We start from the raw sequence: 26502 nt of genomic DNA on the forward strand, positions 1-26502 counted from the left end.
TTATATAATACATAATTAGTTAGTATATATATATATATATATATATAACCTATAGAATATTGAATTAATATTCATTAAAAAAGACTATAGTTTTTCAGATATGTTGAAACAGAATATATAAGAAATATCCATCCATTATACAAGGAATATTATTATTTAAAATTAGATTAGTATAATCATATACATCTGCAATGGAAAAAAAAAAGCACGATCTGACGAATCAACGAAGAAATACAATAGAATAATCAAACACCAAAGGATTCAATGAACAACGTTGCATTTTTGATTTCTTGTTCCCTTCTCTTAGAATCCCAACCAAATTCGTCTCCCATAACTTTCACAGTTCCTTTCACAGCCAATAATGCTTGATAAGCGTCAAGATATGCGAATCTTGTTCTTCTCATTAAGAAATCCAAAGGTGTCCTTGCATACTCATATTTCATTGCATATTTCAATTCGGCGATGGTAATTGGATAACGAAAAGTATTAAAATCCACATTTCCCAAGATAGGTTTATCTTCTATTCCAGCCAGCTGAACAGGTAACTTATTCATTTCTTCCCTTTCAAATAATTGACAGATGATAGTACTTCTTGTACCATAATTTTCAGATAAATATTTGGCCATCATGGAGGACAAATTGAATTTTTGCGATAATAAAGCTACTAAATTTGGATCCCAATTTTCAGCACCAATTAATTTCAAGTCTTTTGTCTTACAAGGTTTAGCAAAATTTGCAAAATGACCGTATTTAACAACCTCATCGATTGTTTCCTCGGCCATTTCTCTGTATGTAGTCCATTTCCCACCAGCGATTGTAATTAACCCATTATCAGAAGTGAAAAGAAAATGAGATCTAACGAGACCTTGAGTAGTGCCTAATTTCTGTGTAGCATCGTCCATGATCAATCTTGGATCTCTCACTAGAGGTCTAATACCGGCCCATGCACTTAGGACATCTTCTCTCCTAACAGGGAATTTAATATAGTGCTGTAATTCCTTTAATATATCTTGAATATCTGTTTCTTTAGCTACTGGAGTATCAGGGACTTGACTCATGGGGATATCGGTTGTACCAGCAATGACTTTCCCTTGCCATGGTAAGAAAAACATGACCCTTCCATCGGTAGTTCTTGCATCAAGTAATCCCATTTGTTTAGGACAATAATATGATGGTAAAATGATATGAACCCCCGAAGATGGTACAACCATTTTAGGATTACTTACAGCGATTTTAGATGATATGTCATTTGGATCATACATCTTAGGATCAATATTAGCTAGATCTGGCAATCCCGAGAGGTTTTTATCCATTTGTAAGATAGTATCACTATATGGACCTGTAGCATTTACAATTACCTTTGATTTAACGTTCGATATTTCACCAGTTTCTTTATCTTGAACAGTAACTCCAATAATTTTGTTAGAGTTTGGATCCTTCAATAATTTCCTAACTTCTACATAGTTTAAAACAGTGGCACCATTTTCAATAGCTGTAATAGCAATGGAAGAATTCAATCTTGAATCATTGAATGAACCATCATGATACACTAATGCTGCTTTCAAATTAGCAGCATCCAACATGGGAGCAATTTCAATGGCATTTTTCCTGGAAATTAAATAAGAGCTTTTCAAATTTTGATCACCAGCAAAGAAATCATAAAACTTACAACCTGCATAGAAATAAGGTAATTGCCAATAATTGTATACGGGAATCAAAATTGGTAAAATCTTACAAAGATGAGGAGCAGTATTTAAAAGATGAGCCCTTTCATTCAATGCTTCTATGACTAAATCCAATTGACTTTTGGAGAATTGAAGAAAAGCTTTTTCCAAATAACGAACCCCACCGTGAGCCATTTTGGTTGATTTAGAAGACGTACCTGATGCGAAATCATCTCTCTCTACAAGAGCGACGTTAAGTCCTCTTGTAGCTGCATCTAGAGCACAACCTGTGCCCGTAGCACCACCACCGATAATTAAGAGATCGAACTGATGATCCTTAGTAGTTAATTGATTCCATAATTGGGATCTAGATGGTAAATTAATTTCGACGTCCTCTACTGGAGAGATTAGATAAGGATTGAAATCGCTTTGGAAATTATTGAATTTAGTACCTGAATGATATTTTCTTCTGACCACTAACGTACCTGCAGTTATAGCAGTAGCAGCTAAGAAGATGGTTGTCTTTGGTCTCCGAGCAAACATCGTCGTACCTTTTTACTTATTCTTCCGCTCGTTTTTTGTTGTTTGGTATAGAGAAAGTGCAATAACTGCTAAGAGAGTAACGAATAAAAGTTCAGTCTATTTTATTCTATTATATTCTTGTATATTCACTTGTGCGGTAATCCTTTAAGTTAAATAAGTTGATGAAATAATATATATAGACTAATGTATAATGAAGTTGTTATCGGGGTTTTCATGTTCAGCCCCTCGGAGCACCTTAAAGTGTATATTCTCTCTACTTTTTATATATATTTTGGAGACACAAATCATAAGAAAGGGAATATGGAGACGACGAGGAGGGAATGTATCACCAGTGACTGCTGATTATATTATCGTGTAATTGATGTGTATTGGACAAGAGTGCTGGGTGTTTTTGTGTTAGTTTATTTTGGGTATGGTATGGGTTTGTATGATTACGACGAAGATGACTGTTTAGTATCTTGCGGGACTTATGATGTGATATATATATATATATGTATTTTTATCTACATGCATCAAAAAAGTACTCAAAGATTTTTCTTTTGTAATTCTAAGACTACCGGAGGTAAACTTGTAATATTATTAGCTGGACAATATCCCAATTCTTTCAATTCCTTCTCCATAATACTTCTAACTTTTTCACTAAACGCAGTAATATCTTCCTTTTTCAAACCTTTTGTAGGGATTGGTTTCAATACTTTGACAATCATACAACCGGAATTGAAAGTTTTCCATTTGTGACTCAATAGAGAACTGGTATTAGCCACTACTACTGGTACGATAGGCAATTCACCTTGTTGAGCCAAATGGAAGGCACCTTTTTTAAAGGGTAGCATATGCAACTCAGTACTATAAGATCTGGTTCCCTCGGGGAAAATACACACAGCTCTCTTGTTTTTCTTGATATTTGTTAAGCTGTTATTCAAAGTAGTGACACTCTTAGTTCTATCAGTTCTATCTAAAAATACTGTGCCACTTAATGACATGAACCAACCTAAAATGGGAGCACGTTTCAAGGCACCTTTAGCGGTAACTGTACAACCAGGTGGGAAAGTTTTACCAATCATTAATACATCTAATTCAGATTGATGATTAGAGATTAAAACGTATGGTAATTTGGATAAGTTTTCCTCACCAATGATTTTCACGTCAATACCCATACCATATTTCATTAAGGTGTAATAAAATCTTGCAGTTAGATATTGAGATAGATGTTGTTTCCCAATTATTGTACAAAGAATTGATACGATAATACCATAAATGGCAGCAATTGAAAGGATAACAAGTGCTAAGGTGCATCTTAGATAATATAAAACATTTAACCCCATCTCTATTAGAAATTCTCCTCCTTTTAATTATGCTGCTCGTTAGGGTACTTTCTCAAAGAAATAAGAAAGGAAAACAATTGAATCAAATTAACGAATAAAATAAGTTTAAGAATATAAGAGTAACAATTTCCAATCCTAATATGAAATATGATTGCAATCATAGTTTAGTAGCTGTTGAGTACATGCGTATTACTCTATCCAGCTCTCTGGCTGTATTGTTAGAATTGAACAACCAAAAAATACTTAAAAAATGTTACCCTGACAACTGATTAGAAGTTATACAATATCTTATCTTATCTTATTCCTAACCATACATACACCAACATGTAATGGCTAATGCTAATGAATGAATGTTGGAGGAGAGTACTTTAACGTAATGTGCGTAATAATTCTGTATAATGAATAAGATATGTGCATACATATGTATATATTTATATATAAGTTGTAAAAAAAGCATTTGAAAAAGCCCTTTTTTTGACAGATGTTCAAGTGGCACTTCTCTGTATCTACGAACATGCCTATTTTTAATCGGAAATTCCCTTACGTTTAGCTTCTTTTCAATTTCTTACGAATGACTAAAGTGGGAACTGAGCAAACAAAATTTTGTAACGTTGATAAGATAATTGTCAAAGAACATGCAATGGAAACTGGTTTTAGACCATGTATCATTTCATTTAATAAATGTTTTGGGTATGGATGAGTCAATGATAAAATGATCACATCCAGATCATCAATGACAGCACTGACACAATCAAACATATGCATCACATGTTTCCTTACTCTCCCTACGTTCTCTTGCATTAATTTCTCATTCGCCACTTTGGAAGATTCCCAATGCACTATATATAATGTGTCTCCGTTATTCAATACAGCTCCCATCATATATGTTAATGCATATGTGGATTCGCTGGATAGATCAGTATAAAGGATGTAACATCGACCAGCAGGTTTCATGGGATCAAAATCCATACTTGCACCTTTCCCCTTCGTTAGCAATTGCATGGCTCGAATATAACCACCGTCCAAAGTAGTAAAGTTTACACCTTCATTCTCTTTACCTTTAATAGACTCTTCATATTTAGCAATCCAAGGCTTGGCAGTGTCCAAAATATCATTAATACTGGAACAAAAATTGGGTAAAACTTTCATACCAAGGTCATAGTTGAAAGCTTCATCGATTTCCACATCATTTTCAATGTCACTTACTTGTTCTTCATCAGATTCTTCATCACTCTCATCTTCGTCATCATCTTCATCATCTTCATCACTATCAGTGTCTGTAACATCTTCTTCCTCTTCTTCTTCTTCTTCAGTCTGTTCATCATCAGTCTCACTTCTTTTCTTTTTCAAATTTTTTTGTTCTTTTAATTCATTTTTCTTTTTCTTTTTATTATATTTGGCAATATTTTCATTCAAGTTTTGTAATCTCATAGAAGGATCTTGTCTTAACACAGTCCATTTCAAAAACTCTTCTTCTCTAATCCTACTTGAAGCTCTTGATCTTGATCTAGATCGTGACGTACTTAATGAACCCCCAATCCTTCTATTGGACCTCTCCATATTATTATTCGTATTGTTGTTTGGATTTGCATTCGTATTTACATTTGCATGAGTTGTAGAATTCTTTATACGACTTCTACCTCTTTCAATTTCTTCAGCATCAAATTGAACAGCTGTAGTGGGTGTTGTCATACCTATATTGGCAGCCGTAACACTAACTGGTGAATCTGCTGTAACGGTAAGACTAGTCTTGGGACTCAAGTTAGCCATTTGATCTGCTGTCGAATCTATATGGGAGATATTGATAGATGGAGGTGGTTGAAGATCAGAGGTAGAAGTAGTGGGTGAATCTATAATGGTATCGTCATTTTTCGCATCTTTCATTAGTTTAGTTTCTGATCCCTCAGGGGTAGTTAACAATATACTTCTTTTGTTTATTCCAGGACCTCCGAGACTTTTGTTGTTATCATTATCAGCATCTCTGCTGGCATTATTATTTGTGTTCATGATGCGGAAAGACTATCCTTGTTCGGGGAAGTTATGAGATCTTGTTTCAAAGAATCGTCCAATCAACGAATAGGAATACAATGGTTTGTTATCTATCTTTCCTTTGTTCAATAATAGTTGGGAACAAGATCGTTGGAACTCCTTGTAACGTTCGTTACTTATTTGCTTTTGCTTGAGCCCTTAAAACCTGTGCGACAAAATTATGTACTGTAAATGATGTTTTATATATAACGGTTACATAGTCTATATATCTGCATGTCTCTACGTATATATTGCTTCAATAATAATGAATAGTTGGCGCCGCGTCGTTGATTTTCGTTGACGGCGCGAGAAGAGAAAATTGTAAAAATGTAAAAACTCTGAGTGTTTAAATTGAATTAAGAAGGTCACCTTCACCCACCACCCGAGGTAGTTCTCCACTACATACATACGTATTTATGACAATGGTGATGATCTCAGGTCAATTGCCACATATCTTGTAATGGTTTCTTAATAACTTTCTTAATGTCCAATTGACAATATTTTGTTTCAGGCCGCTTTCATGGTGAGTTTTTTTAGCTGGTCCATACATCTCACCTCACCTCACCTCGACACTTGTGCTATTTCTAGTACTAGTAACACTGATGACATCTGGGCGAAGGGTGCCTTATCCAGCCATCATGATGATATGAGAATGAGAGGTACATAAGTATATTTGCATATAGTTATATACTACCCATAATTCTCTGAATTTTGTCTTTGAATAAATTTGCACAATTTGTTCGTAAAGGGCGCATATATCCCTAATCTATTTCTATTTTGGTGCCTTGGATACAATCTTTTAATCATATAAAGAGTTATTTACACATATCCTATATTCGAAAGAAGATCTTTGCCAGATATGCTCCTGCATATTTACTTATACATTATCTACTTGTGACCATATAATGTCTCAACTCATGTATGTAACGTCACTTCCCTCCATTCCGCGACGCCCTTTTAACATCTTGATGCAGTGAAATGTTTAAGAATTATCATGATGCAAGCAATTGTTGATTTAAACTGCCAAAGGAGCAACGTTATCAAAAAAAATAACCGAATACTTAAGCAGATATTATGTCACACAAGATACATAAACCCACACCAATCTACCTCCTGGATTTGAAAGCTACCAACTTTTCATTACCTGTAAAGAGAATTTTCGATTCTCAAACAACTCAAGATTTCCAATCATCCATCGCCCTTCAAAGGCTTAGATTCTTTCTACAACGATATATAGAACTAGTCGCCAATGTTGAAATACCACCGCACCCAGATAGTTATGTCTCTGAAATATTAATGGTCAACTCCATAATACATCTATTGAACGAGCTCTCCACAATTGTTCAAGATACTCCCCCTTTGAAAGGTCCAAGAAGATATGGTAATTTAGCATGTAGAGATTGGCATAGTAAGATAGAAGTTGAATTACCAAAACTATTAGAGAAAGCCATTCCCTCTCCAGATTTACAGCCTAGTATTATTGAATTGAATTATTATATCGCCAATAGTTTCGGGTCTTCTACAAGATTAGATTATGGTACTGGTCATGAATTATCATTCATGGCTTTCATCGCTGCCTTAGATATGCTTGGTTTGTTCCCAGATCTAACAGGGAAAGATCTTCTTATAATGTTCAACGCATACTATTCTTTAGTACGAGAATTGATCCTAACATATACATTGGAACCAGCTGGTTCTCATGGAGTATGGGGGCTTGATGATCACTTCCATTTAGCTTACATTCTAGGGAGTTCACAATGGTTAAATAATGCTCCATTGACACCAAAGGAGATTACAAATTCAAGATTAGTAAAAGATTATTCTACAAAAAATTTATATTGTCAATGCATTGAGTTTGTTCTTACAGTCAAATCCGGTCCATTCGCCGAACATTCACCGATACTATATGATATATCGACATCCGTCTCTGCTTGGAGAAAAGTTCAAAGAGGATTAATTAAAATGTATATGGACGAGGTATTGAATAAATTCCCCGTTGTACAACATTTTTGGTTTGGTACAGGATTTTATCCATGGATAAATTTTCAAACATTGAGAGAACTACCAGTATATGAACATTCCCCAGAAGATGATGATAACAATAACAATAATAATAACAATAATAATAACCTAGTACAACGATCTTCAAGTTCGACATCAACGGTAACTTCAAGGCCATTACCACATACCTCTACTGCGTTTCCACAATCATCAGGACGAATGGGTTCAACAAAATTACCGTCAATGATGGGATCTATGACTTCACCATCCACAAGGCAGATCGGAGGTATGACCGCTGCAACAACTACTACAAAAATGGCACGCACAACAATGCCACCTCCTACAACAAATTTCTTAACTCGTCCTATGCATCCATCAAATACTAGAACTACACGAGATGGAACCAGTTCCATTCGATCTAATGTCAATACTAATACCATTAACAAAAATTTGAAGAATTCGCAATGATCATATTGCAAGACATAACTTTACTCGTATATATTCTAGAAAAAGTAGGTATAGTTAACATAAAATGCGATCTCTTATTGTTTTTTTCATATTACTACTATTCAGGTTCTGTATCTTAATATTTATTATTTAGTGTTTGAGTATTTATGAACAGCATCAGATATTTGCTTAATATCATTTGGAGTTGTTCTACAACATCCACCGATAATACGAGCACCAGCTTTCAAATATCTTTCTACGACTTCGTCCCAACTCATATAAGTTTCATCATTTGGTGGCAACCAAATTTTCTTCACAGTGTCATAAACTTCACCACTATTTGGATAAACAATTAAGGGTAAATCAGGTAAGTTTGAATGGATAGAATCAAGGATATCAGGGGAATGTGCCAAACTAACACAATTTATCCCTAAAAGCACTAAATTTGGATTCAATTTATCACTGAGCGAATTGATTATATCTGCCACTTGACTCATCGTGGTACCATCTCGTAATACACCATTTTCATGAACAGAAAGTCCAATATAGAATGGTTTGGGTAAAATATCTGTACCCCAAGATAGTATAGTTTTCAATTCATATACATTAGGGATAGTTTCAAATCCAATGATATCCAAATCATCATTTTGAACAAAATTGACCAATTGTGGTTTAAAATATTCATAATAATCGATTAACTCTGGATGTTCACCGTAATTCCCTGTAAATTCTGAACAAATATGTGCACCCCAAGGACCAATACAACCAATTAGATATTTATTTTCACCTATGCAATCTCTTGAGAAGTTAACAATTCTAGTCAATAATTCATCATATTCTTTCAGAGTTTTAATATTTGTATTTTCAGAAACAGATTTGAAACTAGTTTGATATGTGGTAGTCATTAAGATTTCAGCACCTGCTTCAAGGAAATCATTAAACATTTGTTTAACAATTTCACGATCTTTAGAAGATTGACCAGACCAAAAGGAATCATTAACGAATGGAATAGTGGACCAAACTGGATTGGCAACATTAATACCACGATTTTCAAGTTCTGTACCTTGGCCGCCGTCTAAGATCAAGATTTTCTTTGGATTTTCTGATAAATAATCTTTGATAGGTTGACGAGTCATTATACTATTATTATTCTTTTTGTAGTTTTGGGACCTTTTATTGTGCAATTGAGAGGAAGATATCAAGAGAGGAAGAGTTGATGCTTACATGCTGGGAAACAAAATGTCTTACGTAAGGGTGGTTGTTATATGGCTTGAACGTCTCGAGCTATTTGATCGTCAAGCAAGGCTGGATACACACTTGCTACCGTGTATTTTTTATTCAGCTAAATCTAAGGGGTGTTTGGGGTCTCTCCCTCCCTCTCTGTAAAATGATTAAATTTAAACGGAACTTTTCCTTGCTCCAATATTCAGGAAAAAATATGCCTCATTTTTGTTAGGGCTGGAATCGCTTTTGGCTTAGCTTTTTAAAACGTATTTCTGCGCACAAACAAACCTTTTTTATTACGTTTTTAAGTTACACCCAAACCTTACATACTCAAGAAAAACTTAATTTAGGGAAAAGAACAATATCATTTTTCACCCCGAGTCATATTCAAGGTGGCCAGGTCTTGTATATTTCCGTAGAAGGCTGCCGAACCAAAACGTCGCAGTTTTTGGCGGGGCCAAATTGATTGACGCTGAACGGCACTGGCGCTGTACCATTCCCATATCTTTTAGAGAAACTCTGTCACTCAGCTATTTTAATGCAGTAAACTGATAGTTGGCGGTACATTTTACCTTGAAAAGCAATATAAACATGAATGTTTTATGGTAACACAGGAATAGATTAGGTTTAATGTATCATCCTATCTCGATTTTAATTCAATGCCCCTGCTAGTATATAGAAATCCTACACCAAATAATTTCTTAATCTTTAAAATATTTGCATCCTTCCGTGCCAATATATGTGTGTGATATTTAAACAGTGCTTCAACCTTAACTATTACCTACTATACGCAAAATATTTACAACTCCCTAGAGGCTAAAGTTGCCAGGTAACTGGTCTATTCATCACAAAACCCAGTATTTGTCACCAGCAACTGGGATGACAACAGAATAAGATAATTGAAGATAGTCGGTAATAATTTATTGGTACTCATCTATACGTAATACCATCGTATTTCTTAACTAATGTACGAGTGGTAAGATAAAAATAATATTATTGGTACCGCTAAAATATGTATTATGCGTGTACCAATAACCGCGGTGGTGACACTGTCAGACATAACCATGTCTGCAATGTAATCTTGTGAATACATATTCCTTTTGTCGTTATGTTGTTATGATTGTATTCTTTTCTTTTTAAGTGGTTGATTACTTGATTACTTAACTCTTATATAAGCTTTACATGCAAGATATACATCTCTAAGAAAATAGCCTCTTTCTTAATATATTCCTTGCAAGGTTCTTACGTTTCGTCGAGATACTGAACGCGGCTCCTTTGGGCATACCGTATCTAATACTTGTCGCAGTTACCACAACTCTCTTACCACCAAAGTAGGTACAACTAGCGTTGCTACTCCCCCAATTAGGGTGAAAAATGAAAATAGGGCATAAATAGAAGAAGTAATGGTCAACACCTAATTATAAAAGAACAAATTTTTGACCTAATTAAAATAAGTCTTCCCTATGAGGCTTAAATAAAAACAAAAAGATTTGAACTCATGGAATAAATTTGGCATATCAGTAGTAAAATCTATAAGATAGATAAAAATATATACAATGTAAATAATAGAAGACTGAAAGTGAAATCAAATGACAAAATCTATGACTTAGAAAGATATCCTTGTCAGGGAAATTTGAATATAAAGTCTTTATTAGAAGTAGGCTTTCCATCGTCTCATCTGCTAATTATGACGGTTTTGCCCGTAATATCTTCCCGCAGTTGAAAAACTTTCCTCAAGCATTAACAGAAGTTACACCAAGTGATAGAAGTATATTCCTGATGGCAGGCCATAGTTCCAGATGTTACGTTACTGTAGGTTATTCAATCCAATCCAGTGTATCTACACTGTGTCACAGTATATTCTACAGTTTGCACCTAGCAGTAGACAGGTTATGTGAGGTAGGTGTATTATTAAGAAATTCAAAATAAACAAGCTCGATAAAATTTTATAGAATATTTTTCGGCGACCAATAGGGAAGGGTTGACGAATTTGAAAACTTTTGCCCGTCAAATTTGGAGAAATACCTACGGCTATTTGTTACGGCGCGTACCAACCCATGTTCAACCTACAGGGTTACTCTACGTATCTAATAAATATAATCCCGTACGGAAGATCTAATCGTACTCCATGTTAGTCTATTTGAACGAAGAGTATGATCCTTCTTGTTCTAAAGACAAAGCATCCGCGACCTCCATTACGGGTACTAAATATCCGTAATCTTGTGGGCGGGTAATAGAATCGAATATTCGAGATTCAGTTAAGTACGTACATTCTTACGGAAGAAACTTTACTTGTGTCCCAAGCTAATTTTTAGCGGTGTCTTTCGCGCAAAGACGCCCCATCTGATTTATTTCAGGTAAAAAGCTCATTTCCGTGTTTTTTTGACACTATGTCTATTATTACACTTAATCTGAGTATCTTTAAGAAGAATGAACTTCTTTAGGCGTTTCTGTCGAGCAATAAATAATTTTTCTCGCTCCTTCTTCAACAGAACGACGTACCTACCGTACGTAAGCACATAATATGAAACGATGCTAACAAACATGCGTAGGTAGGGCCTATGCTAAGCTGGGGAACGATCAGTACCCAAATACCACCATATATAAAAAGTTAAAAGTCAAAAAAAGAGAAGCTAACGGTGTGATAATTGTTTGCTTGGCATTGTAAGCAGGTCTGAGACGGATTAGGATCAATGAATTGAAAAAACTAGGATTGGGAGAAACTTTTTTGAGAGAAAGGTAGGGTAGATATCAAAATTTACGGATTGATAATAGGGTTTGCTATTTCTGGTCATGGAGTGGGGCAAAGATTGAAAGAAAACATGAACAAATACTGATCGTATAACATGAAATTTTAATGTTTCTGTATAGATTATATAATAAAAAAAAAGGATTGGATTAGAAGTGATTTTGGGTTAGGATTGGATTGAAAAATTTAAAAAAACGTAGGTTAGGCCCAAAATCAAAAAACGTAGGTTAGGCCCAAAATCCCTTAGGATTGCCAAAAAATCCTATCGTTCCCAGGCCTGATTGTAAGGCATTTCTTAAGATGAAAACTTCATGGAATGGCAGTTTTCATTCTCCCTCATTTAGGTTGGGGTTTTGACAACGCACCAACTTGGTACGCTGTTTTACTGTTAGAAACGAATAGAGGAAAGTACGTACCGGGTGGGATAGGTGCTGGACCACCTAGGTACATACCAATGTTACACTGTCTATGCCCTGATTAGCAATCGAGAACAATAGGTGTACGTGAACATCTCCAGATCTAATCCGTACACCCTTGTCTTGGAAACTTTTTTACCTTTTCGCTAAACGGGAGAACGTTTTCTGGCGACGTTATTCATCCTCGGTGCGTTTTCCTTAGTTCCCACTGGATCTCAGCGATTTGAAGGAAACACAGTGGAGATTGGACATTGTTTTCAAGTAAACATTATGTGTCTTCCCCGTGTTACTAGTCGTATAATCATTCCAGTATATTAACCGGAGACATGAAGTGGGAGTAATAAAGTTAAATTGAGCAACTATGCTTGTTCTCAGAACATTCCATGCGACCAGGTGTGAAAAGAACATGGGGTTAAGACTAAAACAATAAAGGGTTGACAGCGTGTGTTTTTGGAAACAAATGTAGGTTAGGGTAGAGTAAAGGGTAGAAGGATTATGTAAATAATCTTATCGACTGACAACGGGATTTCTACACACCGTACTTAAATTAACTAAACAAACTAATTACAAAAGACACCAACATTCACTAAAATTCTAGGAATAAATTCTTTCCACTATATTATTTTATAAAAAAACATTTTTGCTTAGGCCTAACACTGTTTCTTAGCATTTTTCTTCGAAGCATCCTTAGCGCAAGTAATTGTAGAATCATTGTCAAAAGAGACAGTCGAATGCTTTCCGAAAAATAGGTGATGATGGAAAAATCTCTACTCAGTACGACTGATTGAGATAAGAAAAACAGTCAGTTAGATGTAAAATTGTCGACTTCGTGATTTTTTGGTATGTAAACTAGGGTACAAAATAGGGTAAGGATTTTATAGAACGGTTTCAAAGAAGAAAATGTGGGTGCTTGAATAGGACTGGGTAGAAAAATATCCTTACGCGTCCCATGCCTGCGCCTTTCTCGACTGTCCGTCTCGTTGAGTCAGTGAAAGAATACTTGTTTGTGAAAAAATAAGGATTTACATGCAAGTGCCAAAATGGAGACAACAACGTGGAAAAGATTCGGCGTACACAAGAGCTAAATCCTTGGGAAACAATTTTTCTCAAGAAAATGTACTCGGATATGGTGAATTGTCATGTACCAAAAAATATGGTTCTCGTAAACTAAATTTCAGATTCGTTTACTATATTTCCCAAACTGGGAAATCGGAGGTACGATTTTGATCAGAGGAAAAAATTGACGAAGATGATATAATTAGTCAACAAATATTTCGCGTTCTCATTGCAGTACAGGATATATATACTGGCTGGTCTAATTGAGAAATATGGTCTCAAAAATTGCGAGAATATATGTTTTAGCCAACTTACAACAAGTTTAGTCGAAAGTAGCACCGATCAGCATTATATTATTTACACAATGGGTTCCAGTGGTTCAAAAACAACAACGACATCAACTTCTACTACCCCAACTCCTACTCCAACCCCAGTGACATCATCCACTATAACACCTACTCCAACCCCAACCCCAACCCCAAGCTCATCATCTACTGTTGAAATCACAAGTTCATCAATTGAACCAGCTACCAGTTCTTCAGCAGTCACTTCGACTATTGCTCCTGCCATTACTTCTTCAATTGTTGCAATTACTTCATTATCTTCCGAACTACCAACCAGTATACCATATGAAGTATTATCATCTGTTCTATCAAGTTACTTGAGTTCTTCTTCTATTCCAGAATTAATCAGCTCTTCTACAGAAGCAGTTCCTGCTTCTTCTTCCACAGCTCCAACTACTTCTTCTACTGAAGCTGTTGTCTCTTCAGCTACTGAAGCACCAGCTTCTTCTTCCACTGAAGCTACTGTTTCTTCCTCTATTGAACTGCTGTGTCTTCTTCCATTGAATCTGCTTGTTTCTTCTTCCATTGAAGCACCAGTTTCCTCTTCCACTGAAGCTGCTGTCTCTTCTTCCACTGAAGCTGCTGTTTCTTCTTCCATTGAAGCTCCAGTCACTTCTTCTACTGAAGCTGTTGTCTCTTCAGCTACTGAAGCACCAGCTTCTTCTTCCACTGAAGCTGCTGTTTCTTCTTCCACTGAAGCTGCTGTTTCTTCTTCCATTGAAGCTACTGTTTCTTCCTCTAGCGAAGTTTCCATTGTATTCTCTAGTGTAGTACAGTCTTCTACTCTTGCGGCTTCTTCAGTTGTCCCAACACATGTAAATTCGACTGCTCCATCCGCCGGGTCTTCTATTCTATTGACAACTACTACCCATATTCCTAACCCGGTACATAACACAACTACCTCCAAAGCAGCTGTTTCAACTAAACCAGTTACAGTTACAGATGTCTTCTATAACACAACTACGGTCCCATGTTCCACAACCACAACACCACTCAACTATAATACCACTATAGTTACTAAGACCAGTGCTTCCACAAACACTGTCACAATTTGTGATTCTGAATGTCAATCTAAAAAGTCAGCTGAGCAAGTTACCAAGACCAACACTAATACTTTACACACTACTAAAACCATTACTGAATGTGACATTGTCTGTCAATCAAGTAAGTCCGTTGAATTCGCCAAATCTCAAGCTGCTAGATCTAGTTCTGCCGAATATACAGTGAAGACAACGGTCATCCCAGAAGTTGAAGGTACCACCACTAAATATACCACTTTAACAAGTACAGTGGTCTGTGATGAAGCTTGTGAATCTAGTAAGTCATCAGCATCTACCGCTACTACTGCTGGTAAGTTTACTGCTGGTACCAATATCAGTACTACAGCTGGTTCCAATAAGTCTGGAACTTCTACCAAGGGAGATACTTATACTACCGTCACAAACACAAACACTATTACTAAGCATGCGACTTCTTCCTCCTTGGCTACTGTTGCTGTTTCCTCTAAGAAACAAAACGCAACTTCTGTTACTATCCATCAGCAAACTGAAAATGGTGCGGTTAAGAACGGTGTGGCATTAGGTGCTGGTATCATTGGTGCTGGTATGCTATTATTATAGATACAGCTTCGTTTTTAATTGAAACCCTGTTTTTCGAAGGTACAAAGTTTGGGTCAGCTGATGATCTAATAAGTTCGTTATCTTTTTTCTTTATTCATTCTTTTTTTCGATTCCACCCTCTAAACCCTTTATCAACATATATAGAATAGGATGATAAACGTATTTCATTATGATTTGCACAGACTATTCTGTATATTACACCATCAAAATGAAAAGGAGAAAACTCATGTAAAATTATATATCTTTAATATAGGACGCCCTAATAATTATTATTTATTAATGGTAAATCATCAAAGTATATAATATCAAGCTCGATTATTCCAGCTTTATTGTTACAATTCAATTATACTAAATTGGTTTTGTATATGTGAACCAGACGCCAATATCATGTATATATTTATAGCGCGGCTAAAAGTGCAAAATAGTAAATATACAAACATGAACTAGCCTTACTTTTAAGTTTGTTACTTTCTTTTCGATGACAAATTGAGAACTAAAAAGGAGTAACTCTAAGAATATCTAGGCTCATAAGGTACAATATGGTGGAACGTAGAGGGTTTGTTATCTATCCTGATTATAACAATAACCAATCTCGAATTAGTAACCATTCAGAGAATACACTACTGATTAATGAGAAAAAGGAAACGTCCTCTCAATTATTGTCTTCTTCTCAGAGGAGTATAACATCAATAGATGTTGAAAACGCAAAGGAACGGTATCATAAAACAAATAATATCAACTCGTTGTTTACATTAGCGCATAAATCAATAAAGAAAGTGGCTAAAGAGCCGCGGAATAACCTCCCAATCTCTTCATTTACCTCTGGTAAATTCAAGTCAATTACTCTAAAGGACACAAAACGGGCTGGTCCTTTACAATCAATTCAAAACATAATTTATAATTGCAAAGGCTATCCACATTCTGTTTTTATGGCAAAACAACTTGAAAGAAAGGAGCCAACTACGATCAGAGATGGTATTGCTATTCTCGATTCCAAAAATGGAATAGGTTCAAAAATTATTAAAGCAAAGTTCAGAAAGAGTCATTTCAAACTAGGTTCTGTGACTAGAAAATATGAATTATTCCCGCTACAAGACCTAGAACAAAATAAACCATCAGCATTACTTCAATCGTTACAAAAATCCTTATGTGATTTAGATACCTCCTTGAAAACCCTTTCGTATCACTCATATGACACTTTGTTGACGGTAACATCATTCGAAATGCTGTCTGACCATGAAATTAAAATCAATTCAGTAAAGAATTATACTGCAGGATTTACAACCGATGTAACTATGTTATTGCATAGTAAGATATCGCTCAATGTGCCCCTTCCTAACAATCTTCATAAGGACTATAAATTAGCATTAGATTCTAAGGTATACTTGGAGTTGGCACCTAATGTTAAATGGTATTTGGTCTGGAAATTTATCTAGAACAAAGGGAAATTAATATTCTGTAACCGATACTAACTGTCCATCGTCACGGAAGGTGATTTCACTAAAAAATATGGGTCTTATAAATGAATACTGGGTAGACTAGTATAATTAACTTGCGCCTAATTGGATTTTTAATAGAAGAAATAAGAAACTTAAACATAGCTAAATTACATCAAAAAAAATTCAAACATTGCTAAATGAATTTAATTAGAACGTAGCTAATTGAACTGCGTTTGGTATATACAGATTAAAGTGGTTTCGACATCTAGAGTTTGGTAATGGATTCGATACATGGCTGGATTACTTGTATATCCAACTCATCATTTGAAAGAATGAGTAGCAGTTACGGTTTTATGATGGTTGGTATTATGGGTATAGTTGAGTTCGGAAAATCGTTATCAAATTTTTACTTGTACGTAGGGAATCAATCCAATTAGTAAGACTGATTTAGTTGTATCATTTCCCCAGCCACCAATTATTCCGGTAAAAACAAAATTAACATCAATATAAATGCGAAGCTGAAGAAATTGGTGGGAAGAGTCCAAAGAAGCTTGCAAGAGATGGATGAAACCCCGTTCGGATGACGTTAATACTGATTCTTAATGTCATAATTGATTGCAGGCCTTCTATTCTAACGAATCTCATGTGGCGGAAAGCTTTTATCAAAGAACTCTAATAGCAAAAAACGCTTGCTCGCATTAGTTCAATTATATTTCTTTAAAGGTTTGTGACGGGCCATGTGTCTTTGGTCTCCTCGTTAGCATTTTAGCTCCAACCAAAGGGTTTTCTCCACTGTTTTTCTTAGCTTCATTGAACTCTTCTGATCCATTGACATACATCCCAGACCTTTGTCGGACACTGCGTGGACGTCGTAGATCATTCGCCTTTTTTTTGATGTCGTAAGTATCGTCATTGGTTTTATACTTATTTGTGTTATTGTTGTTCGTCTCTACGCATGTTTGTTGTTGCTTATTTGTTTCCAACTATAATTGCTCAACAAATAAATGATACAATATGAAATGAGATTTAGTGAAAATTTATATATTAATCGTTTTATATTGAGAAAATCTATCATACATCTTACAGGTGGCAAATATGGGTCCATTCAATTGTTAAAACTCCCCTTATATTTTAGGGGACATATTGCCACGCAAACACATCTGCAATATGTCCCACAGTAAATAGAGTCGCGTTGTAATGACACGGCTTGGCTGCAGTTCTTAATGGTACGGCTATAGATTTGTGTCAACTTAAATAGGCTTACAATAAGGACAGTTTGGGCATTTCTAGCTACAAAATGTATTCTGGACTAGACTATGTCAAACCTTCTAGTCTGTATTCTTTATAGCAACAACTGGCGAATTATTTATTTAATGAGTTAGAATAGCCATATATCTAAGAAGAAAGCAATTCTGGTAAGTTCTGTGCCCAATTTCCATCTCGCAAACAACATCTGGAAGATAAGACCTGGGGATTTACCTTTCTTTACGTAATTGAATATTATTATATATTACATCAAAGGTAATGCCCTAATGAAGTTGTATATTGGAGCATACATAAGTACGAGTTTCCTAAGATACTTTTCCCGGTCATATAATTTTATCCTCCTTTCCTGAAATCAGAAAAACTGTCCTTCATAGTAAATAACTGTCCAAAATATGCTGAAAGGGTGTGCATTAATGATATTGGTATTGACAATTACAAAAGTAGTTTGTTGATTTTGCATCAAACCTTCTGCTATTATATTGTACACATGTAATCATATATTCATACAATCTCTAAATCACTTTCACTGGTATCCACATCGTCATTTAGCGGCTGCTCTGCAAGTCTCTTGCCGGATCCGAAATGTTTTTGCCATACTTCTTCCCTTCTATTCTTACGTTTGATTAGTTCCTCTTTAGCAGGCGCCAGCACAACTTTGCCTTTTTTAAATTCTAGTAGATCCTTAACTTTCTCCACTTTATGAGTATTATGTACGTTATCCTTCCCTGAATCCTTACCCGTTTGTAAAACTTTAGCAATCTTACCATGTGTCGGATCAAAACCTAATCTTTGAATGACACCAGTTTGTAATGTTGTTTCTGTAGCACTTTTCATTTTGGCATATTCTTTCTTTGTTTTGTTCCCAGATAATCTATTGGAAGATTTATTCTCGATAGCTTTACTCAACTCTTGGTCTAAGTAATTACTTCTCTTATCATCAGCAATTTTACGTCTTTTAGTATCAAGGTTGGTTAACATGTCAGGATTTTGGAACTTTTCATCAAAGAAGGCCTTTGCTGAATTGTTACTACTAAAATATCGTCTCCTCCTCTCTTCCATAAGTTTTGATTCATTCTTTCTAATTTCAGATCCTTTTACCACATTAAATCGATTCCCATGATACACTCCTCGTACTGGCACGTTATTATTCCTATATAATTGCGGTTGTGCACCCACTTTTACAGGAGCACCCAATGCGAAACTTCCATTTAACTCGATCCTCTTAGAACCATTGTTTCTAAACCTAATTTCTTGATGATAAGAACATCTGTCTTCTTTAGAAATATCGATTGGGGTATGACATGTCCCAGATTCATTGATTTTGTTCGGTATGGGACAAAAACCAAGGTCTTTACTTTTACCAACTTCGATGATACAATGGTAATTATGATTGATACGAAGATTGAATGATTTGATCCCCGTACCATTTTTATTATTCGAGGGTCTCCATGGTAACACTTCAGGATTCAAAATTGCAATAATGTCACCAATTCGAAGATTATAGTATCGCTCGACAGCATGTTTATCGAAAATGAAGATATCTACATTATATTTGAAATCACTTATAGTAAATTTAAAATATTTCTTGGGTTTATCACTTGATGTAAATTTAATGCTACCCTTCTGTGTTATTATCCCCAATGTAACCCAATTTGAATACTGTGGTTCTTCGAATTTTGGTGGCCTCACTTTGGCAAATAATTTATTTAATCGAAGTATTTTGATATTTTGGAATATATCATTTAATTCCTTTTTAGGAATATACCTTTTCTGAATACGTAGCATCGAATATTCTTCTACTTCATTAGCTGCCTCTGGTTGATATTCTATTTTATGAATTTTGCTGCTTTTATTTAATCCTTGAAACATATGGACTCTTGCCTTTAACATTTTCTCATTCCTAACGTTCTCGATTTCTTCTTTCTTCTTGACATGTTGAAACTTTTCCATGAAATATGAAGTAGTATTCGATGGTAGCTTTTCCAAGTTCTCTTCCCTTTCCCTTACTTTCAGTTCGTTAGGATTAGGTAATCGTTCGCCAGAGAATTCTTCTTCTTCTACTTCTTCTTCTTTTCTGTCACGATTCTGTAATATTGTCTGTTCAGAAGTAAAAATATTTGTATTCTTCTCTTCAGGGGTACCAGGTATCTGAACTTCATCAAAATTAGGATCACGTCTCTTTTGACGTTCCTTTAGTTCCTTCAATCTTCCCAAGAGATCACTCTTTCGACGGTCTAGATCTTCGAGCTCTTCCAGTACAGCGTCTTCATTTTCCTCTTTGTCTGATAAATCAGCAAAAGGATCTTCTGGCGAACATTCCCTAGGATCATTCATTAGTATTGAAGCAGTTTGTAAGGTATGAACCCTGATATAGGTTGTTTAAATGATGTTTCTTTTGAAACTCTCAATGACTTCATTCTGCTCTTCGATTTTTGTAAAACTAAAATCACATAATGCACTACGTATAAAATAGTAAGATGCGCAAGCTCTGTAAAATTCGTTATAAACAGGAAGGTGATTCGATCCAATAATAATTGTTTGAAGCTTCATAGTTATAAAGACTATATTGTCTGAAAGTAGTACAGAAACAGAGCCAGAGATTGTGCTTCTACAGGCTTGCCCTCTTCGTTACAATTATTCATCTGCAGTTGGAAAAAAATAGATATTATTCCAACAAGCCTTCTTTTTTGAATTATTACAATTCCTGAATTTGGGATTTTTATATGCTTATTTTAATATAATACATATTGCAAGCAAAGTTCTTTATTAAGGTTCTTATCTAAAAGTAGAGATTTATTCCTCTTTCGGTCTTTTAATGATGTCTTGAATTATTTCATTATCAGCAGAACGTTTTGTTAACAAGGTTTCATCTTTTCCTGATTGTAGTGTGAATGGATTATCGTCGTTATCCGTTTCTGCTACAACATTAGCTCCATAATTCAATTGTAATACTTTTTCTCCGAGTGGTGGTGAAGAACTATTTATATTGGACAGGTTTATTTTCGAAGGAACCTGAGTTTCGTTACTATCATTATTCTTTGTTGGTGATAAAGTTTGTGATTCGAGTTTCGATAATTTTCTTTCCAATAATGTGCTTTTCATCATAGATTGCTGTTTTCCTTCTTCAAAGGCCTTCTTTTTTATTTCTGCCAGTTCAAGATTAAACTTTTCCCTCAATTCTTTTTCTATTTGAGCTCTTGTATCTGTGACAACTCCATTTCCATCGGCATTAAGCCCGAGTTCACGTAATTTGGTTTCAAATTCTTGCTCCAGAACCTTTCTTCTTTTCTCGATAACAGCATTGATTTTCTCCTCAGAAGGGAGCCTCATTCTTTTCTTCAAATTCTCCTCGGCCTCAGTTATCCTCTTCAGAATGAGTGCTTCTTGTTCTTCTTCCCACTTTTTCTTAAGCTCTTCAATATTGGCACTTTCTTGACCATTAGCGAGAATATTATTTTTTCTCTGAGCGAGAATGGTTTCTTTTTCTTTTTCCAACTTTGTCTTAAACTCTTTTTTCATTTGTTCAATTAATTCATCCTTTTCACGCTTAAAAGATTCTTTTAAGTCTTTGATTATTTTGGAGTTTACAGTACTGTTTTCATATGCTTTTACAGATTGTAATTCTGACTTTAACGATTCTATCTCATTCTTGAATTTCTTAGCATCTTCAACTTTCTTTTCTAATTCATTGGAGAAATTATTTGATTTCTCCAGTTCTGCTCTCAACCTAATAATTTCCTCTGATTCGTCAGCTGCACCATTTCCTGATTGGTTGTTCTTCTCGATTTCTTGTTGTAACGATTTTTCCAAATTAACCTTAGTTTCATTTAACTCATTTATTTGGGTTGTTAGATTAATTTGCATTGTCTTAGCAGCATCAAGCTTCTCGTGCGCCTGTTTTTTTAATCTATCAAACCTATCAGTTAGTTGAGCATTTTCCGTACGAACGGTTTCTAATTGTTCTTCTAAGGTTTTTATTTTCTCTAGGGATTTCATGTGTGCTTCCTCTTCAACTATCTTCCCTTGTTGTAAAATAGTTTGTGAACGTAACTTCCACCGTTCTAGCTCTTCTTGACATATATTTAGATGTTGTTCTTTCTCGGCAACCTTCAATTTTAGCTCATTAATCTCTTGTTCCAATGGTTCTAGTTTCACCTGCATATCTGCTAATTGGCTCGAAAGAGTCTCGTTTACTTTAGTACAGTTTTCTACTTCTTTTATTAACTTAGCATTTGATTCTTCTAGGGCAAGTAATTTCGTTGTATTTTCCATTACTTCTTCTTTATCTTCTTCTTTCTTCGATTGTTGGTCGATTTTCACGAACGACGGGAATTTCTCTCTTGGATTTTTATTCCTATATCTCGCCCTTCTTAATGAGTAGTTTGCAGAGTTGAGATTTAGAGCCAACATTTTCTTTTCGTGAATTAGTGAACGTACTAAATGACCTATAGCTGCTGTGTTTAATATCTTCCCATCATAACTTTCTAATATCTCTGTCACTTTACCATCAAATGAAGCCATTTTTACCTCCGCTTCTTCAAGCCTTTCATTTGCATGATCAATTTCAGTATTGTAATTAGATTCTATTACCAATGATTGTTGTTGTATAGAATTAATCGCTTGTCTTAAACGACTTAGAGAATTTTTGAAATGTTTGAAGGCGTCTTTAAATGTTGTATTTTCTTCAACCATGGTTTGTAGTAAAACGATGGCATTGTTAATTTTTTCTGAGTTTTCATTTTCAGCCATTTGAAGTTTCTCAGTCTTTTCCACTAGCTTTGACTTCAGTTCATTTAATTCTTTTTCTTTCCCTTGCAGTTGGCTTACGCTATTGGCTAAAAAGGAGTTTTTCTGTTCCAGAGTCGTATATACAGAAGCAAGCTTATAAGTGGCTTGTTTGAGGTCATTTTTGACTTTGGTGTATTTATTTTCCAATTTCAAATGAGATTCTGTTTTCATGTCCAAATCTTCTTGTACTTCTTTTAATTCTCGCCTTAGAGTTCTGAATTGATTTTGTAACTCCTCTAGGTTTTCATAGTAAAGATATGAAATATCTGAATCATTTACGCTTTCTAGTTTCTTTCGTTCAAAAGTATATGTTTGTTGCTTGGCAGGTTCTTTCTCTTCGTTTTTGATTTGCGTATTTTTAGGTAACTCACGTTCAGATAGTGATGTCTCCAATTGAAGGACCTTATTGTCTAATAAATTCTTTGATAAAGTCATTGTCAGTATTTTGTCTTCCAAATTTTTATTTTTTGATTTCAAATTGGATATTTCTTTATCTAAAAATGAAATTTTCTGTTCAGCTACCGAAAGTTCTATAATTTTTGATTGCTCGAGGTTATTTACCCCTCCAGTAATTAGATTTTTTTCAAATAGCTCATTTTCAGCTAAATCTTGTTCCAATGTCTTTATTTTGTTTTCTAACTTATCTACGTATTCTTTTAAAAGATTGTTATTATCTTTCATCTCATCGAAATTGAGGGCATGTTTTTCAACTTCCATTTTTGATGTCAATTGTGATTTCTGCAGCGTTTTTATTTTATTCTCTAACTCTTCTAGCACCTTCACGTGTTGTTGTTTCATTGAAGATAATTCATTAGTTAATCTTTCCTTCTCCAATTCACATTGCTGCAAGCTAGATATCGAATTATTTGAAGTATTGGATTGGATTGTCGAATTCGTCACTAGCAACTTATAAGAGTCTCTTTCTTGCGAAATGATGTTGATCTTCGATTCTAATGTTTTTATATGTTTTTCCAAGTCCACACTTGTACTTTTCGCAGATTCGACTATTTTATTATTATCGGTGATCCTCAACGTCTTTTGCTGTTCTTGTTCTTGTCTTTCTAAGGTCTGTACTAATTGTCTTGTCGTTCTTAACAATTCCATATTTTTCTGTTGTAACTCTTTAACATTTTGAAAATGAAGCAGTCGTTTTGAAATAATTTTGTGTGAGTCAGTATCATTTTCTGTATTTTCGTTAGATACAATTTTTTTTACAAGGGTAGCCTCTTTTTCAGTGAATGGAGATTTATTATCGATACATAATAAAAGATATTGGACTTGATGAGCCAAATCGGACCTTTGCCTCAGTAATTCATCATTGAATTGTTCATTGTTAGATATTTTCTTTTGTAAATTGGTTAATTCTCTATCTTTTATGTCTCTTTCTTTAGCAGTTTCTTCAAGTGATGAAGTGATCCTCAATAATTCCCTTTCTAGAGAAGAATTTCTTTCTTTAAAGGAATCTATCATGGGTAATTTCTGTTCTAATTCCACTAAAAACGATTCGACTTGTCTTTGTAATGTATCTTTATGTCTTTTCTCTTTAACGAGTTGTCTTCTTAGTATCTCTATTAATTTTTTTGGATTCCCAAATTTGGAGATTAATTTCTTCTCATCAATATTAATATACTTATCGACAGTTGATTTCAACTCGTTACATTCTTTTTCTGAATTTACAAGTTTCTCCTTCAGGTCAACTAGTTCCTGGATGATCTTTTTTTCAGGAGTTTCCAAATTCTTCGACGTTAAACGTTCTATTTGCTTTTTATACGATGCAATTTCATTATGTAACAGTTCATTGACTCTTTGCTTTAAAGTGATTTCTTTGGCAAATTCTTGTTTACTAGAATTTAGATTGTCATCCAGATCTTTAATTCTGAACAATTTTCTTTGCAAATCGGTAGAGAGTGATTCATTCATATATTTCAAAGTTGCAATTTCAGACTTTAATGACAATATTTCACTTGATACTATTTGAAGTTGGTCCTGAAGACGGGATGCATCTTCCGCAGAGGAATATAACTTTTTATTCTTATCAGTTTCCTTACATTTAATTTCTAAATAAAGATTGTTCTCTCGAAGTAATTTCATTCCAGTTTGAAGTTTCTTATTTTCAGTATTAGCAAGCCATAACTCTTGGGTCATTGAGTCCAATTTCCCTTCGAAGACTCCGATTTGTTCCTTGAGAGCTGAATTCTCCGTTAATGAGTCTTGTAATTCTAATTTTGATTGTTCCAGGACATTTTCAGTCTTACGCTCCCTTGCTTCCAACGTCGTATGATCCCTCTGCATAGCCTCTAGATCGTATTTTATTAGTGTTATTTCCGAGTTAAGAGCATCATTGGAATCAAATTCCTTTTGCTTTTCACTAACAAGTTTTTCCCTCGCAACGAGATATCCAGATTCTTTCTCTTTTAATTTTTTGTTTTCAAGTTGTAGGTTGAAATATTTTTGCGATATGGTATTAATTTTACCTTCATATACATGTTTTATGTCATCAATTGCAGCACTAACGAAACTGTTCTCTTTCATAAGGTCATAAGCTTTAGTATAAATTTTCTCTAAAGCATGCTCATCCATTGACTCCCATGTATTACCTGGTAAGTCAAAGAAAGATGAAATTTTATCTATTATGGATGGAGTAGGTTCATTTCTGCTGTCAGTTGACATGGTTATAGTCTTCCCTTAAACTATATTTCGTTAACCAATGTTTAGTAGAGACAAATACGAGCTTTTCGAGCAACAATTGCGAGGTCAATTTGAATGGTTCAATAATTTTGGTTCTTAATTGCCCTATGTAAAAGGTCTTGGCCACACAATTACTATGATATCGATGGACCAATCTAGCGACTCTCCTGTCTTTGTTCTTCTTTTTCTATTCCTTCACTACTGTGCTTCGCTTAGAATTGCTCTGTTAGCAATTTCAATTCACAATAATCTCTTCACCGGGTAATACAAAGAAACAAATTGCACTGGTCACGTGCCTGTAAAAAATAATAACAAGACTGCTTTTTTGAAATGATCACCAGTACATCTGCCCTTTTTCATGGTGCACGGAGGATAAGAGACATTTAAATATTTTCGCACAAGAGAGAAGGGACGGACGGACAGATATATTCGTAACGGGCAGAAAATACCCTTGAACTGTGAGGAAAGGGAAGACCTAGACAGAGGGATAGTCCACCACCAGACAACTGGTAAGTTAGTGAGAAGTCCTTTGTGTCTCTCCTTAGTACCTCAGCGAAGGTCGGCCTAGCTCTGCCTAGCGTTGGCCAACACTTTCCCTGTGAGAGGGGCTCGGTGTAGACTCCTAGTAGCCTCAACACTCCCCTGTAGTAGTAATGTAACACGAATGAAGTAGTGTATATTAGAAATGGTATCGTAAGAAACTAATAAAGGTGTCTCTATGATAAAGAAACCAAGATTCAAAAATGCAAATGTATGGATAATAACGTAGCCCCTGTTTGGAAGTACTGAGAAAGCTGTGATTACATGTGTGTATGCCTGCAAAGAGGACCAAGTTACCTTTCCAGAATTATGGACATATACAACACTAAAACATAAATAATGAACGATAAATTGAGCCATGTTCC

General features: G+C 34.9%; 9 protein-coding genes across 9 annotated transcripts; 3 read left to right on the top strand and 6 right to left on the bottom strand.

The window, feature by feature from the left end:
- Positions 1-245: 245 nt before the first annotated feature.
- GUT2 (glycerol-3-phosphate dehydrogenase) lies at positions 246-2207 on the bottom strand (the record flags this gene model as incomplete). The annotated part of the gene is made up of 1 exon (XM_003670535.1): positions 246-2207. One exon carries the CDS (start codon positions 2205-2207, stop codon positions 246-248), a length of 1962 nt encoding a protein of 653 aa, XP_003670583.1.
- A 524-nt stretch (positions 2208-2731) lies between these two features.
- On the bottom strand, positions 2732-3532 carry NDAI0F00220 (lysophospholipid acyltransferase family protein; the record flags this gene model as incomplete). The annotated part of the gene is made up of 1 exon (XM_003670536.1): positions 2732-3532. One exon carries the CDS (start codon positions 3530-3532, stop codon positions 2732-2734), a length of 801 nt encoding a protein of 266 aa, XP_003670584.1.
- Positions 3533-4078: 546 nt separating this feature from the next.
- On the bottom strand, positions 4079-5539 carry IMP21 (Imp21p; the record flags this gene model as incomplete). Its single annotated transcript, XM_003670537.1, has 1 exon — positions 4079-5539. One exon carries the CDS (start codon positions 5537-5539, stop codon positions 4079-4081), a length of 1461 nt encoding a protein of 486 aa, XP_003670585.1.
- A 1095-nt stretch (positions 5540-6634) lies between these two features.
- On the top strand, positions 6635-8029 carry RRD1 (peptidylprolyl isomerase RRD1; the record flags this gene model as incomplete). The annotated part of the gene is made up of 1 exon (XM_003670538.1): positions 6635-8029. The coding sequence occupies one exon, from the start codon at positions 6635-6637 to the stop codon at positions 8027-8029; it is 1395 nt and encodes a 464-aa protein (XP_003670586.1).
- Positions 8030-8154: 125 nt separating this feature from the next.
- Positions 8155-9144, bottom strand: NDAI0F00250 (homocysteine S-methyltransferase family protein; the record flags this gene model as incomplete). Its single annotated transcript, XM_003670539.1, has 1 exon — positions 8155-9144. One exon carries the CDS (start codon positions 9142-9144, stop codon positions 8155-8157), a length of 990 nt encoding a protein of 329 aa, XP_003670587.1.
- A 4673-nt stretch (positions 9145-13817) lies between these two features.
- Positions 13818-15416, top strand: NDAI0F00260 (uncharacterized protein; the record flags this gene model as incomplete). The annotated part of the gene is made up of 1 exon (XM_003670540.1): positions 13818-15416. One exon carries the CDS (start codon positions 13818-13820, stop codon positions 15414-15416), a length of 1599 nt encoding a protein of 532 aa, XP_003670588.1.
- A 539-nt stretch (positions 15417-15955) lies between these two features.
- On the top strand, positions 15956-16852 carry VPR1 (Vpr1p; the record flags this gene model as incomplete). The annotated part of the gene is made up of 1 exon (XM_003670541.1): positions 15956-16852. One exon carries the CDS (start codon positions 15956-15958, stop codon positions 16850-16852), a length of 897 nt encoding a protein of 298 aa, XP_003670589.1.
- A 1770-nt stretch (positions 16853-18622) lies between these two features.
- MCM10 (Mcm10p) lies at positions 18623-20455 on the bottom strand (the record flags this gene model as incomplete). Its single annotated transcript, XM_003670542.1, has 1 exon — positions 18623-20455. One exon carries the CDS (start codon positions 20453-20455, stop codon positions 18623-18625), a length of 1833 nt encoding a protein of 610 aa, XP_003670590.1.
- Positions 20456-20914: 459 nt separating this feature from the next.
- MLP2 (Mlp2p) lies at positions 20915-25579 on the bottom strand (the record flags this gene model as incomplete). The annotated part of the gene is made up of 1 exon (XM_003670543.1): positions 20915-25579. One exon carries the CDS (start codon positions 25577-25579, stop codon positions 20915-20917), a length of 4665 nt encoding a protein of 1554 aa, XP_003670591.1.
- Positions 25580-26502: the final 923 nt, after the last annotated feature.

Source organism: Naumovozyma dairenensis, chromosome 6, assembly GCF_000227115.2.
Source record: "Naumovozyma dairenensis CBS 421 chromosome 6, complete genome".
NCBI lineage: Eukaryota > Fungi > Ascomycota > Saccharomycetes > Saccharomycetales > Saccharomycetaceae > Naumovozyma > Naumovozyma dairenensis.